Below are 14355 nucleotides of genomic sequence, written 5' to 3'. Positions count from 1 at the left end.
TGTATAGTAAATTATGAAGTGCTCCTACTCAAATACTTTATGTAAAAATTAGCAGTTTTTGGTATGTTTAAGTGTTTATATATTAGAAGAAATATTCCTTGTAAAACAGCACTCCCATACTACAGTAACTGCCAGCTTTTAGATTAAGCTTTGTACTATGAATCATAATACGCGTCTTCCTTTGACAGTGAGAGTCAACATAATAAAAGCATAAAAAAATCCCCACAATCAAAGGGCGAGGACCATCCCTGCAGTATAAAGATTATAGTAAAAACGCGCCTTATATCCTGTGCAGCTCCTTTCATGTCTGCCTGTGGCTGTGACTGCAGACATGTCTCACAGATAGAGCGCTCATTTTACAGTCATAAAGATGATATCACCTCCCAGTTTGTGAACTCTGATCAAAGGAAGTTTAAAGACACGGGTCAAGGTCTGGACAGTCACGCAAACCCAGTCAGTTTTTTGAAGCTTGCTTCTTAGAATAAAGCATATGTGCTGCGTTTGCAAAATCATGCGACAGAGGGGGGGTTCCTTATAGACGACTTCCCAGATATTCTGGTTACCTCTGCTCCTGCTAGTTCTCGCATTTATTTTGGATGACATCTTCAGTATTCTGAAGCGTCGTAGCTAAAGTTCGAATCGGGAACTAAGCAACTAAAAGTCAGCCAGATGTTTCGAAATTTTCAGTCCTTATATATTCATCGAATCTCTTGTTTGCAGAAAATGTGCCCTTAAACAAATGTTCCTTTGTGTTGGGATGCACTTTGTGCCAGCCTGCTGGAGTGTGGTACCAGGCAGCACATCTGTCATACTAAAGCCACAGAGCTAAGCTGGAAAGGGTGCATGTTGAGCATCTTTAGGAGGAACACTGACGGCTTTGTGCAAACAGACTGAAGGCTACTTTTGTCTTATAAGATGTAAGACAGACACAGCAAAAGAGCACAAGATGCTGGATATTTACTGTGAATCTTTCAGAACCTACAAAGATATCTTTATTTTTGTTTCTGTGAATCCATGTTAGCTGATATTTTACTGAGATGAGTGCCAAGTCAAGTGAAACGCTCCCCTGGTCTGTGTGTGGATGTGTTCTTGTAAATAAATAAATAAATATGCATGTGATTTCATATGAGTGTCAGCTTCCCAAATTGTAAAAAAAATAAATTTATTTGTTGCCTTGTTAATAAGCTTTTCTGATTCAGTGCCAATTATTATTATCATTATTATCATCTTGTGGATCCTTCTTGGACAGAAAATGTAATTAGAACCATTCAGAAACAATAATGTGTTGTTCTTTTAGATAAGTCACCAAAATGATGCTGAATATCCTCCAACATACTTGTAAAAAGCAGCTTCCAACATCGCTCTGCTCTAGTATGGACACATTGTACAGCTGCTGCTCGAACACTGGCTCGTTGTCGTTGACGTCTTCCACGAGCACCGTGACTGTCGCTGTGGATGACAGAGCCGGTTCTCCTCCATCCGCTGCCACCACCAGGAACCATATCTCCATCTGCGTCTCTCTGTCCAGAGCTGCAGCTGTGGCGACCAGGCCTGACTCCGGGTCGATGTCGATCAGGCTGTCCTGGTTGGACTTCAGAATGGAGTATCGGACCTCTGAGTTTGCACCCTCATCTGCGTCTCGAGCCTGAAACTGGATGAGAGAACTCCCCTGAGGAGCATCTTCAGAAATACTTATGAGATACGCATCCTTCTCAAAGACTGGGTAACAGTCATTCATGTCCGACACCTTCAGGAGGAAAACCGTCTCACTGCTCAGGGGAGGGTTGCCAAAATCTGATGCCTGCACCTTCAGCTCATACAAATCCTTCTCCTCCCTGTCCAGCTCAGAGTTAACACACAGTGCATACAGAAAGTCATCTGTCTGCTTCAGGGTGAACTTCCCATCACCTCCCTCGAGTGTGACAATGATTCTCTCCCCCTCGAGGTCGGGGTCCGACACTGAAATCCGGGCTACGTAGTCCCCGACTGCTGCTGATTCCGACACCACAGCATCTCCTGTGTCACTGAGAAACAGTACACTGATGGTGGGGCTGTTATCGTTGATGTTAAGCACTCTGACACCCACGAAAGTGCTGCTGTACTCAGGCTGAACCCCGTTGTCTCTCGCGCTGATGATCAACTCATGAAAAGCCTGAGTCTCAAAATCAAGCGGCTTGTTGAGATAGACCACCCCGGTGGTTTCATTGATGGAGAAAACCTCATTTGGGTCGCTCTGCCTCCTGTTGATCTCATACGTGAGTCTGCCATTGTCACCCAGGTCATAGTCAGTGGCCTGCACCTGACACACAGCAGACATGACTGGAGCATCCTCACGCACTGAGGTGTGATATTCAGTCTGGTTGAACACAGGCGGGTTGTCATTCTCATCCAGGATGTGGATGTTCACCTGAAGAGTCCCAGTCCTGGCTGGGATCCCCCCATCAAAGGCCTCGATTGTCAGCGTGTACAAGTCCTGCGCTTCTCTGTCTAGCTTACTGTTAAGAACTAGATCCAGGTTGAGGTGGTTCTCAGGTCCACTGCGATAATCCAGGTGGAATAAGTCACTCATCTCACTCTCTGTGATCCTGTATCCCTGAGTACCAAACTCGCCCTCATCCTGGTCTTTAGCACCTTCAATCTGAAACCGACTCCCCGGTGGGCTCAGTTCTGATATTTCCAGCTCAACCTGCTCGGAGGGGAACACGGGAGAATGGTCGTTCACATCTTTCACCTCTATTGTCACTTTTATCATCTCACCTGTGAGAGTGGCTGCCACAAATTCATACTTATCCCTGCTCTCTCTGTCCAGGACTACAGCTGTGGAGATGATGCCCGTGTCCGCGTCTATTTCCAAGTCTCTGAAAACATACGAGTCTCTGCTTTCTGAGATGAAAAAACCAGTGCTCGGCCTGCTTAGTCCCGCTCCCAGATCTCCAACGATAGTTCTGGCCGGAAGACCCTCTTTAACAGACAGCGTGAGGTTGAAGACCTGTCCCAGCGACTGTGCGCACAGCAGGGACAGGACGAGCGTCTGAAGGAGCGAAGCTGAGGCATCCTTGCACCCCATTCCTCCTTTACGCGTGGCTTTGAGCTCTCGGTTTGTTGAGGTCGATGCCCGCCAGCATATTCTCGAGTCGAAGTCCTCAGTTTTGTCCTCACGTTTGAGCGCACTTTTCCGAACCGAAACGGACGAACGCGTTTTTGCGCGCAGGGCGACTACGAGCGGTCATTCTCCTTCACCGTACTTCAGTAGCTTATTGCGTGATACTGGATACAAAAAAATCAGCCATGGCACAGTGCAAATCCCCCTTTGGCTCCTTCACATAACTCGACACCTCTGACTGGCACCAACTGTGCGCCGTGAACACTCCTCCTGGCAGGCGGCGCGTCCCACGCTGGTCGGCTCCATCTGTGGCCCTGATTGCTTAAGATTTAATTAGGCTGAGAGATTACCTTCAGTGCCTCTTGCTGACACGTGGCCTAGTATAGCTGACCTGTGGAAGAAGTCAGGTGGAAAGTGGAATAAATACGGATATCACACCAGTTGAGCCAAAACGGTGTCCTAAAAGGCCCCTTTGTGGTAATGTGGTTAGTATGAGCTTGAAGTGATTTAATAAAGTGCTCCCGTCTAAGCAAAGGAACATATAAGTGTTAGGGTGGCTCACTCTGCTGGTAAAAAGCAGAAACTGTACCACTCTTTAAAAGGAAAAGAAAGGAAAAATCAAGGCTATCCGGTCACTTAGTCCTAGTGGGGTTGGGGTGACGATGTCTCCTCAGGTCTAAGGATTCTCAATGTAACATCCACACGAGCTTCTCAGCAAAATACTGAAGTTTATCAGGGCCGTTTCTAGCTTTTTGAGGGCCCACTGCGAGATTCTCTTTGGGGATCGCTGTTTATAACACGATAACTGGGAGGGTGGGGGTGGAGAGGTTAAATTCTTTAAGCTGATCCAATGATCCATGGTGATAATTATGTATCTCAAATTCAGATGAAAGACCTAAAAATTGGTGCAAGCAATTAAAATCTACATAAAAGTAAATAATGAAGCTTCTTCGCACAGTTTTCCTCCAAAATTTTCCAGGTGAACATAAAATTAATGAAACCGCTATTTCAAATCAAAACCTAACTGGCATCCACACCGGTGTGAAAATTACACCATAAGGTGAAAATAAAGTGAAATACCATATTAAAATACAAAGAAACTATAGCATCTATTTTAAAGTTCAAATAAGAAAAGCCCAACAACAATAAGAAGAGTAATACATCCTCTTCAACTTCAGCTTTCTGTTTTTGTTTTTATTTTTTTATTCAAATTCTGGCTCCTCCTCCACAGAAGCAAATATTTCCTTTATCATGGGCATATTTCTGTAGATTTCTTCTTCTTTTCTTAATTTTATGCTTAAAAAATAAACACATTTTGATGCAATCCAGGTTTCACTGCAGCCTGGACCACCCTTATTCTCCTCGTGAAGATGTGAGGCTGTCAGTCATACATCATATGCAGACTTCATTCACAACAAGATATCCTAATGGTGATTTTTTTTTTTAAATGATCCACCACAGCTTCCCTGTCGTTGCAGCCAAGCTTTGGCAATACCCCACATTTCAGTTTTAACCACACAAGTGTTTCAGTAAACACACAGAAGAGAGCAGCTGGCTCCAAATGAAAACAGGTCATTTAAATATTTTCCCAAATGTATGAGGCTGAGCTTGCAGCTTGGGGTCCCCCTAGTGGCTGTGTGGGGGTTGTGCATTTGCAAAGTCCATGAATAGCTGAGAACCAGCCTATTCATTTATGTCCTCTGTAATGGACATTTATTCTTGGTCTATATCTTTTGACTTATTTTAGCTATCCCAATAAGTCCTGCTGTACCAAATAGAGGACATCCTGGGCTTTACATTGATATCTCATGTTCAATGGGAAGATTCTTGCCACAGCTCTCAGGAGCATAAAGCAAGCAAGAGCTCTGAAATGTATAAAAGATGATTACTGCATGGGAGCTTGCTTCCTTCACTGGGGAAAAAAAAACAAAAACCTATTTTATATACAATTTTACAGTTTTACAATGATGATAGTTAATTTTTCCTGAATATTTCAATGTTTCTGCATAAAATATTTAAAACTTCACAAACAAGATACTTTTTTTTATGATTTTCTCTTTGAAACGGAAGCATAAAACTAACACAAGATGAAAGAAACCACCCTGATAATAACGACATGAGTGCAGTTTGTTGTTAGCAGCTGATACTAATGTACAAGGATTTCTGTATAAATGTAAATTTGTTTGTGCAGTTTGTGCTTCTTTAAAAACACTGTTGCATAAAAAACCTAAACTAATTATATTTAAACCAGAAAAACATTACAATAATATCCGTCATAGCTAAAGCAAATGGTATCATAAACACAAACAGGGCGTTTCTTATTTCTTCATAACAGACTTCAATCTGTCTGTTGTAAGTCTAAACTGTGCTCAGTATAAATAATAAATGGTAGGAATGGCTGGAAAATGCTGGTCTTACAGTTTACTGTCATTGCTGACCTCTCATTTGTCCTGCAGCTTGTAGTTGCGATCATGGCCTGCTGCAACCGCGCAACAGGTGTAATCTGATCACAGTAAACAAGCAGCATAGCTAAGGGGCTCATTGTCTGGGTTAGTTTGCTCAGCAACTCAGAAACCACCCACTCCAAAGCATCACAGGACTTTTTCTTTCTCATAAATCTAAGTAAAATTTAAAAAACCAAAAAAACGCCGTCTCACATTTTGCTCTCCTACCAGTGGGATGATCAGCCTCTTGTCAAGAAGATACGATCACCTGAAAGATGAGGGGCTCCCTGTGTGGATGGACACAGGGACATCGAAGGAGGGGTGACGGGCAACATCAACGACGCGTGAGTGCAAAGTGACGTGGATAACAGGTTTCATCTGTTCTAATCTCTGATGGGCTTCATCACTACTGTGTTGTGCATATTAAATCTGTGTGCGTTTTCAGCATGGCTGCAGGAGTGGAAGAGGCTGCTGTGATCTGTCCGTTTATGACTCCGGCTTACCAGGCATCACAGTGCTGTAAGAAGGAACTCAACTATGCCGAAAAATGGCAGGTCATCATTGTGCCGGTGATGTTGACAAACAACTGGGAGGCCAGTGAGTTGCTGGGACTGATCACTGCAGGCCTGCTGTGGGTGGACTTCAGGTGAGGAGCACACGTTTTAAAACCTGAAATTTTAGCAGGACGGAAACTGCATTTGTTAGAAAGTGTCGTCCTTCAGTCACACGTGTCCTTGAATTTCCTGGAACAATGTCACCATTTCATGTTGTCTTGGAAAAAAATATCTTAGCTAAATAAAATATATTTTAGAGATCACAAGTGCACCTAACTGTAACATCTGAACTCTCAACCATCAATGCTGTCGTCTCCCAGAAATGCAGAGGAGGATGAAGAGCACTTTGACATGTGTCTCAGGTCTCTAGAAGAGGAGATCATGTATAATGCGGGCCACCTACTGACGGTTGAAGAACCTCCGAAGGAGGTGGAGGAGCAGCCAGAGCCAAGAAAAGCCCGTCTGAAGAAGAAACCTGGCCGAGCCTTCTGTCGTTCTCTCTCCAAGCTCTACATGCAGGACTCAGGTAGCCATGGAAACATTAACAAACAACACCATGTGCCAAAGGATGGTCTCAAAAAGAGAAAATAACCAATGAGCAGTTCTCTAAGTGAAGATATTTTCAGAGGTCAGAAGAAATTTGCCAGACTGTTTCGTAGCTGAGCCACATTTTCATAAAAAACTTATTTGAACATCGTTACACAACAGGAATAATAAATCCCCCTCAATAGAAAGGTTGTCTGGTAAAAACTCGCTTTAATGAAAGCAATTCAATTACTGTTAACTGGGAGAAAAATATGGAAAATTATTCATAGAATAATCCTGTTGTACACAGCATGAATACATATTAAGCATTACTAGGCCTTTCATTTCCCAAGTCTACTGATAGTCAGCCACTTAATTACAAAGTGGCAGCCACTTTAGATTCATCTAACATTTCTGCTGTTCCAACTTGACCTCACAGGCGAGCAGATAATGCAGAGAGCTGCTGAAAGCAGAACCACAGTGGAGCTCAGCGAGTCCTGTGGAGATCAGTGCTACTGAGAGGAGATCAAGGGTGACGGCTGTAAGTACTACAGGAACGCCTTCACCCACGGATACCTCGGTGAGTACACAAAACCCACCTCAACTGAACAAACGCAGGCATGTGAAAAATGTGGTCTTTATTCAAATGGAGCATAATAAACTTTCCATGTCTGTACAAACACCAATTCTGCTGAAACAATACAAGTTTTTTCTTTCTTGGCTAAAACTTCCAAACACATTTCCTTTGAAGGGTTTGACTTGAGCAGGTCCACTCTGAAGTCTGTCCTTCTGAAGGTGAAGAGTGGCTTCTGTTGGTGGACGAGTCGGATCAGAGCTATCAGAGAGCCGTTATCATCAAGAACAAACGCTCGGGGAGGTTCCTGGCAGTCCGTAACGGCTGCTTTATCGGACTAACATCATACAACGAGGACTGCAAATGGTTTTTAGAATAAAGAGCATGCTTCTGAGAAAGCTGAGAGTTTGCCTGACAGAAAAAGCACAAGCAAACAAAAGTTGGTGGAAATAAAATTCACTGCTGTTACTGTGGCAAGAAAAACAAATAAATCTTTAGAATCTTTTTCTCTTGAGGATTTCTGGTTTCCAGTTGACTGGGTGGCTTTCTTCTGTCTGCAGGAAAGAAAACATGGTTATTATTTATTTTATTTCCTGCTGCATAAGAATCGGCACAGAAATACAAGTAGAGTGTAACAGTGTAGCGTACAGCGGTGTCATCCTCCTTGTAAACTTTAATGGTCTTGTCAGCCTCTGCCGTGATCAGTCGGCTTTCAGAGTGGTCGAACATGCAAGCGAAGATTCCCGACTCGCTGTCCAGAGATCCGGGCTGCACGGCTGCGTGGATACGCTGGAAATTGTATCCGGTCCTCCAGTCCCACATGTGGATAGTTCCATTGTCGGCTGTGTGTAATGAGGTCAACATTAGCCTCAATAAAATGATTTAAAACAAGCAAACAAAAAAGGCACAGTTAAAGACAGCACCGCAGCTCTTTATTACCTCCAGACACCAACACGCCATCAGAGTTAACAGCCAGAGTGTTGATGATGGCGTTGTGGCCAGACAGGTTCTGGATGAAGTTTCCATCTGGGAACATCCACTGCTTGATGTTATCGGCGGATCCAGAGGCAAAAGTATATCTGCAAAACAACAAATATGACATCGATATCTGAAGAACAACAACTCTTAATGAGTTCTTGCAATTAAAGTTATGAACAAATGTGCTCCTGTAATCCTAAATCATGACTCAAGTATTCATTTATCTTCATTATCAATCAAAACTTTATTTCTTTTAAATTACAGGATTCACTTTGGCATCAAACAGGTAAACAAAGGTGTTACTAATCACATTAATTAGGCTTAAAACTAACTGATGCAATTAGTAACACCTGCATTTACCTGCCTCATGTCGAAGGAGCTTCTGTAAAAACATATTTATAACAACAAACCAATTTTGAATATGCATTGTTTGAGGAGTCTGCATGCTGCGTTTCCTCCACTCCAACCAACGCCACCATATAAAACACCACTTACTGTCTGGGGTGCAGGACCAGAGTTCGCACAGACTTCTTGTGGTTTGTGAGAGTTGCTCTGGTTTTCCCAGCAATCAGATCCCACAGCCTGATGGTTGAATCGTGGCTCCCTGCACAAACCAAGCACACATTAGGGGCAAGAGTGAAGAGAAACCACTTTAAAGCCTGTCTTACTGAGGGGTTTATACTGCTGTTGTGAGCGATTTGAAAACACATAATTGTACCTGTGATAATTTGTGGTTCTGCTGCTTGACATCTCACCGTGGCCACAGTGTTTGTGTGACCGGTCAGTGTGTGCACATTTGCCTTCGTCCTGATGTCCCACACCTGCATGGACCGGGAGGACAAGCAGTTAGTGTCATCTCATAACCCACATCACATCTGAACACAGCCCTTTAGTGGAAGAGTCTGCCCCAGGGCAGCTGTGGCTACAACTGTAGCTTGCCTCCACCAGTGTGTGAATGTGAGAGTGAATAGTGGAACTGTAAAGAGCTTCGAGGGTCTCGAAAAGCGCTATATAAATGCAATCCATTATTATTATTATAATATAGTACTGTGCAAAAGGGTTGAGCCACCCCTCGTTTCTTCGTATTTTCTCTTCTCTCTTTCAGACAAGCTTTCTTGTAATTTTAAGTCTGGGCTTTGTGGTGGACAAAAAAAGCTCTTCTTTGGATGTTGGCTGTCTTTGGTTCTCTCCTCTGTGAAGATGATCCCACACTTTGAGGTCTGAGCGCTGGAGGGGGCCGATCCATGACTGGTAAGTTTCTTTTCACTAGTACCTATGTGCCTTGACTCTACTCTGTATGATTAACAACCACCTCAATATGTGAGGGGTCGTTATACCAACGCAGTTGAAAGTCCCACGATGAAACATCAACGGAGAACATTTAGATGACGGTATGCCTGCTGCTCAGTCTGTGGCTGTTTGTCACACAGTTTTCTGCACTGTACTGCTTAAACCTGATCCATTTAGGTCATTCCATCAATGTCATTCGCTGATTCAACACAAAGTAAGAGCTTACCCTCGCTGTGGCATCTCTGCTGCATGTCACGAGCACGTCGATGGTTGGATGCAGATCCAGATCATACACTGCGCTGAGGTGTCCGTGATAGTGCCTAATTACCTAAAATATAAACCAATATAGTCAAGAAACATCCACAACATTACAAGGAGAGAAAAAGAAGAAAATGAGCCACAACAGAAGCAAGTTAGCTAGTTTCAGTTGCACCTTTATTCACCAGGGCTGTGCCTGTTTTATTGGGAAAAGCTTTTATGCCAGATGCAGCCCCCAAAAACATTTGTGTCACCTCCCAAAGGAACCTTCACAGGTGAATGTGTAAATCATTACAGCATAAAGCCGCTAAATAAACTGTTTTGAATGACACAAACCAATAACTCCCTTGTTTGAAAGTATACCTTGTTGTACTCCAGATCCCAACATTTGACCTGCTTGTCCTCCCCGCAAGAGAAAAGGTAAGGACTGCGGCTGCTGACCGCCACCCCACGCACTGTGCTGATGTGTCCAGTCAGAGAGAGTTTCAGTTTTCCACTGGCCAGGTCCCAGATCTGTCAAGACAGGCAGCCTTCAAGTCAAATTAAGATAATCTGAGATTAATTTAGAAACATAGTCAGTTTAATAGGTAAAAATTGGGCTTTTAGTATAACTTAATCATCTGTGAAGAGCAGGGTATTAAAGTTGCAAGCAGGCACTGTGGCATGTTGGAGCCTACAGAAAACACAATCTATGAAACAAACACAGGTAACGATCCCGAGGAGAGATGACTCGGAGGAGAGCTAATTTAGTCAGTCCATGTCAGATGAGCCATTTTTAGTTTGTCGCTTACTGTTATTTCCTGCTTGACTCACCTTTATAGTCCTATCAGCAGAGCCTGTGACAAACCACTGATTCCCAGGCTCTACAGCAATGGACCTCACCCAGCCAAGGTGGCCGCTGATGACCTACCAGACAAAACAAACTACAGTTAAGCAAAACACAGAACCCAGACCTTACCCACTGTATCGTGTCGAGCAAAGCTTAAACTTAGAAAAGTTGAAATGATTTATAGTTACCCGAAACAGTTTCCATGGCGGATGCCACTGAGGTTTGGGCATTGTGGGCGCTCTCCTCATGAGGGCAGAATTTCTGGTCCCACCTCCCTCCAGGAGTGACTAAAAACACACGGATGATCAGTTTTGCACTTCTTTCTTTCAAACCGATAAGGCTGAGTAAAAGTAGGAATACACTGTGACCTACCACTGCAGATGACGGAGGGTGAGATCGCTCTGCTCCTCCTGCATGCCGGTGGATGTCAGCAATACTGGCTGCTGTGCGACTCGCGTCCTGCCTACAAATGACCCACAGAGTAAATGATGGTTTATGTGTGAGTAAGCATCATTTTATTATTAGTGCTTTTATGCTAAATTACTACTGGTGACTGACTCCCTTTGTACTGTGTTTGTGTGTGTGAGGGCCAAAGTTTACCTAGCTTGCGATGGGGGTAAAACTAACGCCATGGAGTGTACTCCGGTGTCACTGGGATTCCTGTGCATCTTTGTGTCAGTGGTCAATGCCACCCCTGGCGAATAAAAAAATACTGGTTATAAACGCTCCAATTGGATGATGAAATTAAATTAAAAAGTCACAAATTGAGAGTATTTACCTGGTCCAGACGGGTAGGCATGTGTCCCAGTGATCAGGTATTCTGGGTCCTCACCTAAAACATAAATAATATTCCCAAAATGTCTTTAAATCATGTAGTTTTGAAATAAAAGGTTTCAGAATAACAAAGAAAAGCTACATTTAAAGACAAACGGAGCTTTTTGACAGCAAAACATAATAAAAAAAATATCTACATTTCCACATATTTGTTAATAATAAATTGTTGGCACACTTAAGAGTGACTCTGACATGCAGTGACACTTTCATCCTCACCTGGCTGAGCGTAGTTCTGGTGGCCTTCCATGCTGCCCGAAAGGTGTGAGGCTCTGTCTTTCCCTTCCCTCAGGATGGGCAGGTGTAACACTGCACCGTAGTCTGCTTTCAGTTTAACCCCCATCTTCAACTTGTGGCTGCAAGCAGATGACATAATGATGCATTTCCCCTTAAAACATCTAATATGTTTGATTAAATTAGCATAATGATATTGAAACACATGAACAACACACAGTAAATATCCTGAAGTTTTTACTGGCGTATTAAAGTAGATATAATTTACATTCTGGGGTTCAGCAGCAGAGATTTCTGTTTCTTGGAGCAGGAAATTGATAGAGCTTTAACTTCCTACTTATTACCATAATGTCAGTATAAATTTACAGACAAAAAGAGTTGTTGGTAAACTGACAATAAACTCCTGACAAATTGATGCTCTTCAGTGTTGCAGCTACAAATCCTTCTTTTTTGACTGCTCCCCAACAACAGTAGAACATATGTCTCCTTCTCACCCTATCCTGAACATCGTCCTGTGTCAAACACTCTGCATGTCCTCCTTTGTCTTTCTCTCCTGCTTGGGAGGTCAATCTTAAACACCCTTTGTCCAAACCCTCCTCTGCACATGTCCAAAACATCTCCGCCTTGTTTCTCTACATCTAGCTCTCTGTCTTCAAAGTACTCGACCTGAGATCTCCCTGCAATAAACTCATTTTTATCCACCCCAGTCACGCCCAATGAAAAGATTCTTCACCACCAGCATCAGCTCCTGTTTTTTGTCATTGCCAATCTCTCCAAACCATAAATGATAGTAGGTCTCACTACTGGCAAAGATTTTTTTATTTACATGAGATGCCCTTCCTGAGCCAACCCTCCTCATTTATCTGGACTAGCGAGCAATATTAATACAAAGCGCTAGTACAAAATTGTTCAATAAAACCTCTACAACAATTTCACATGACATTAGAGCTTGCTATGTGAATTTAATTTACCCCAAAACACAACTTCAAATCATTACAAGGTAACACTGTGACGTTTACCTTTCATCATCCAGCGCGATGGACTTGGCGTGATCAGACACAAACATATCATGAGTCCTTTTAAGAGATCTGAAGACCAGAGTGTGGACTGAGTGCTTCTGAACATCCTGTAGATGATAATAAATAGTAAAACGTGTGTTTTAAACGAGTGCAACCACGGCAAACTTTGGGAGTAATTACTTTTTACTATGTGTAATGCAAACAAAACCATAAGCGTGTGGTTGCAGTTATTAGCCGAGCGGGGCTATGTGTCTGCCGGGCGGAAGCACAAAAAAGACAAAAAAAACGGACTTCAAATATCTTCTTACCTCAGTCATTGTGGCGGTAAAAATAAAGCAGTATTATAAAGAAGCGGAAAATATCCCTTTTTTCAGTAAACAAAGCACGCTCCCCGAAAAGTATCACGGACGCAAAAACATGACTACCGCGACGCTCCAACGACCGAATACCCCGGAAGTAAAGAGGTAAAAGGACAGCTAGCAGCTTATTAGCGCCACCTATAGGCCAGGAGGTAAATTGAAATGGAAAAAAGCCAAATCTTTAACCTCTACTCTTCCGAATCTCGTTATATTTCCTGCGTGAAGCGAGAACACAGCATGTCCTTCTTTTCTTGACACTAATAATAATAATAATAATAATAATAATTTGTGCTCTCCAAGTTGCTTTAACCAGTTCAGTCTGCGCTCTACTGCTCCTTTCTTTCTTACCACTCCTGCTAATTGTAGAAATAATGCCCTATTTCCATTGCTGTGGCCACAATTTTTTTTGTTTTTGCACTTAAAAGGTTTATCATTAATAGCTGCTTGTTCTGGATTAGCATTGTTTCTTTACATCCACAAGGTCCAGGGATCAAATCTAGTGGTGTCCAGCCATTTCCTGACATAGTCCAAAAGAAAAAAAAATGCATGGGTTTATCAGTGCTTCTAAATTGCGAGAATGATTGTCTGTCTGTTCAGTGTACTGCCTCTCGCCCCACAGCACAGGCTACAGCTACCTGTGTGACTCTGAACTGGACAAATGGTTCTGTCTGTTTACTTCTGATCACCTTGACTGCTTATTTCTGGACTGACTAACCTCTAACTGATGAATAGTAGCTCATAATATACAAGGTCTTGGTGATTCCCAGAGGGTCCTATTTTAATGGATGGCGACAGTCAAATTATTGTCATGTTTAATGTTCAGTAGATGAACAAAGAACTGTTGGGACATAACCATATTACACAAACTTTCATTTGCTCTAGTCCTCGCCTAGTTAGCAGTGAACTGTTTCTTATGGAGTCAAAGTGGCATTTCTTCAGCTTCCACTCAGAATGTGTAAGCTGGAACTGTTTTCATTGTCCCTAATGAAATCCTCAATATAAGAGCCTGAACAAATCCACATTGGCAACATTGGGTTGGCTGGAAGACTGTTTACTTAGCCTAGCAGGGCGAAGGACACTGTCTCAGCTGAACTCTGGACACGCACACACATACTCTGTCAGTGCGCCCCAGGGTGGCTGTGGCTACAATGTAGCTTGCCATCACCAGTGTGTGAATGTGTGTGTGAATGGGTGAATGACTGGATATGTAAAGCGCTTTGGGGTCCTTAGGGACTAGTAAAGCGCTATATAAATACAGGCCATTTACCATTTATACATATACACTGATATGCACACACTCATCTCTCCTCCCTTTCCAAACGCCTTCGATGCTTGTTCCCTCCTGGGAACACAGTGG

General features: G+C 43.0%; 2 protein-coding genes across 2 annotated transcripts in view; both read right to left on the bottom strand.

Annotated features, from left to right (window-relative positions):
* The window catches only part of LOC106456409 (protocadherin-16), a gene marked incomplete at its 3' end in the record, with an annotated part of 11960 nt that extends 8549 nt beyond the window's left edge, over window positions 1–3411 (bottom strand). The window contains exon 1 of the mRNA XM_013914308.1: window positions 1337–3411. Coding sequence (XP_013769762.1) covers window positions 1337–3067 — 1731 coding nt within the window. The remainder of the gene's footprint in view (window positions 1–1336) is intronic.
* Window positions 3412–7247: 3836 nt separating this feature from the next.
* Window positions 7248–13119, bottom strand: plrg1 (pleiotropic regulator 1). The gene is made up of 15 exons (XM_005746963.1): window positions 12948–13119; window positions 12640–12746; window positions 11606–11742; window positions 11334–11387; window positions 11156–11249; window positions 10928–11018; window positions 10744–10842; window positions 10540–10632; window positions 10090–10239; window positions 9695–9796; window positions 8897–8999; window positions 8674–8782; window positions 8140–8279; window positions 7849–8042; window positions 7248–7754 (listed from the first exon to the last, which is right to left on the bottom strand). The coding sequence occupies exons 1-15, from the start codon at window positions 12954–12956 to the stop codon at window positions 7695–7697; spliced, it is 1542 nt and encodes a 513-aa protein (XP_005747020.1). The 5' UTR covers window positions 12957–13119; the 3' UTR covers window positions 7248–7694.
* Between the last annotated feature and the right edge of the window lie 1236 nt (window positions 13120–14355).

Source organism: Pundamilia nyererei, unplaced genomic scaffold (genome assembly GCF_000239375.1).
Source record: "Pundamilia nyererei isolate P.nyererei 1_Seehausen unplaced genomic scaffold, PunNye1.0 scaffold00186, whole genome shotgun sequence".
In the NCBI taxonomy this organism is placed as follows: domain Eukaryota; kingdom Metazoa; phylum Chordata; class Actinopteri; order Cichliformes; family Cichlidae; genus Pundamilia; species Pundamilia nyererei.
Note: the sequence above shows the minus strand (reverse complement) of the source record. Positions and strands in the feature narration are given on the sequence as shown.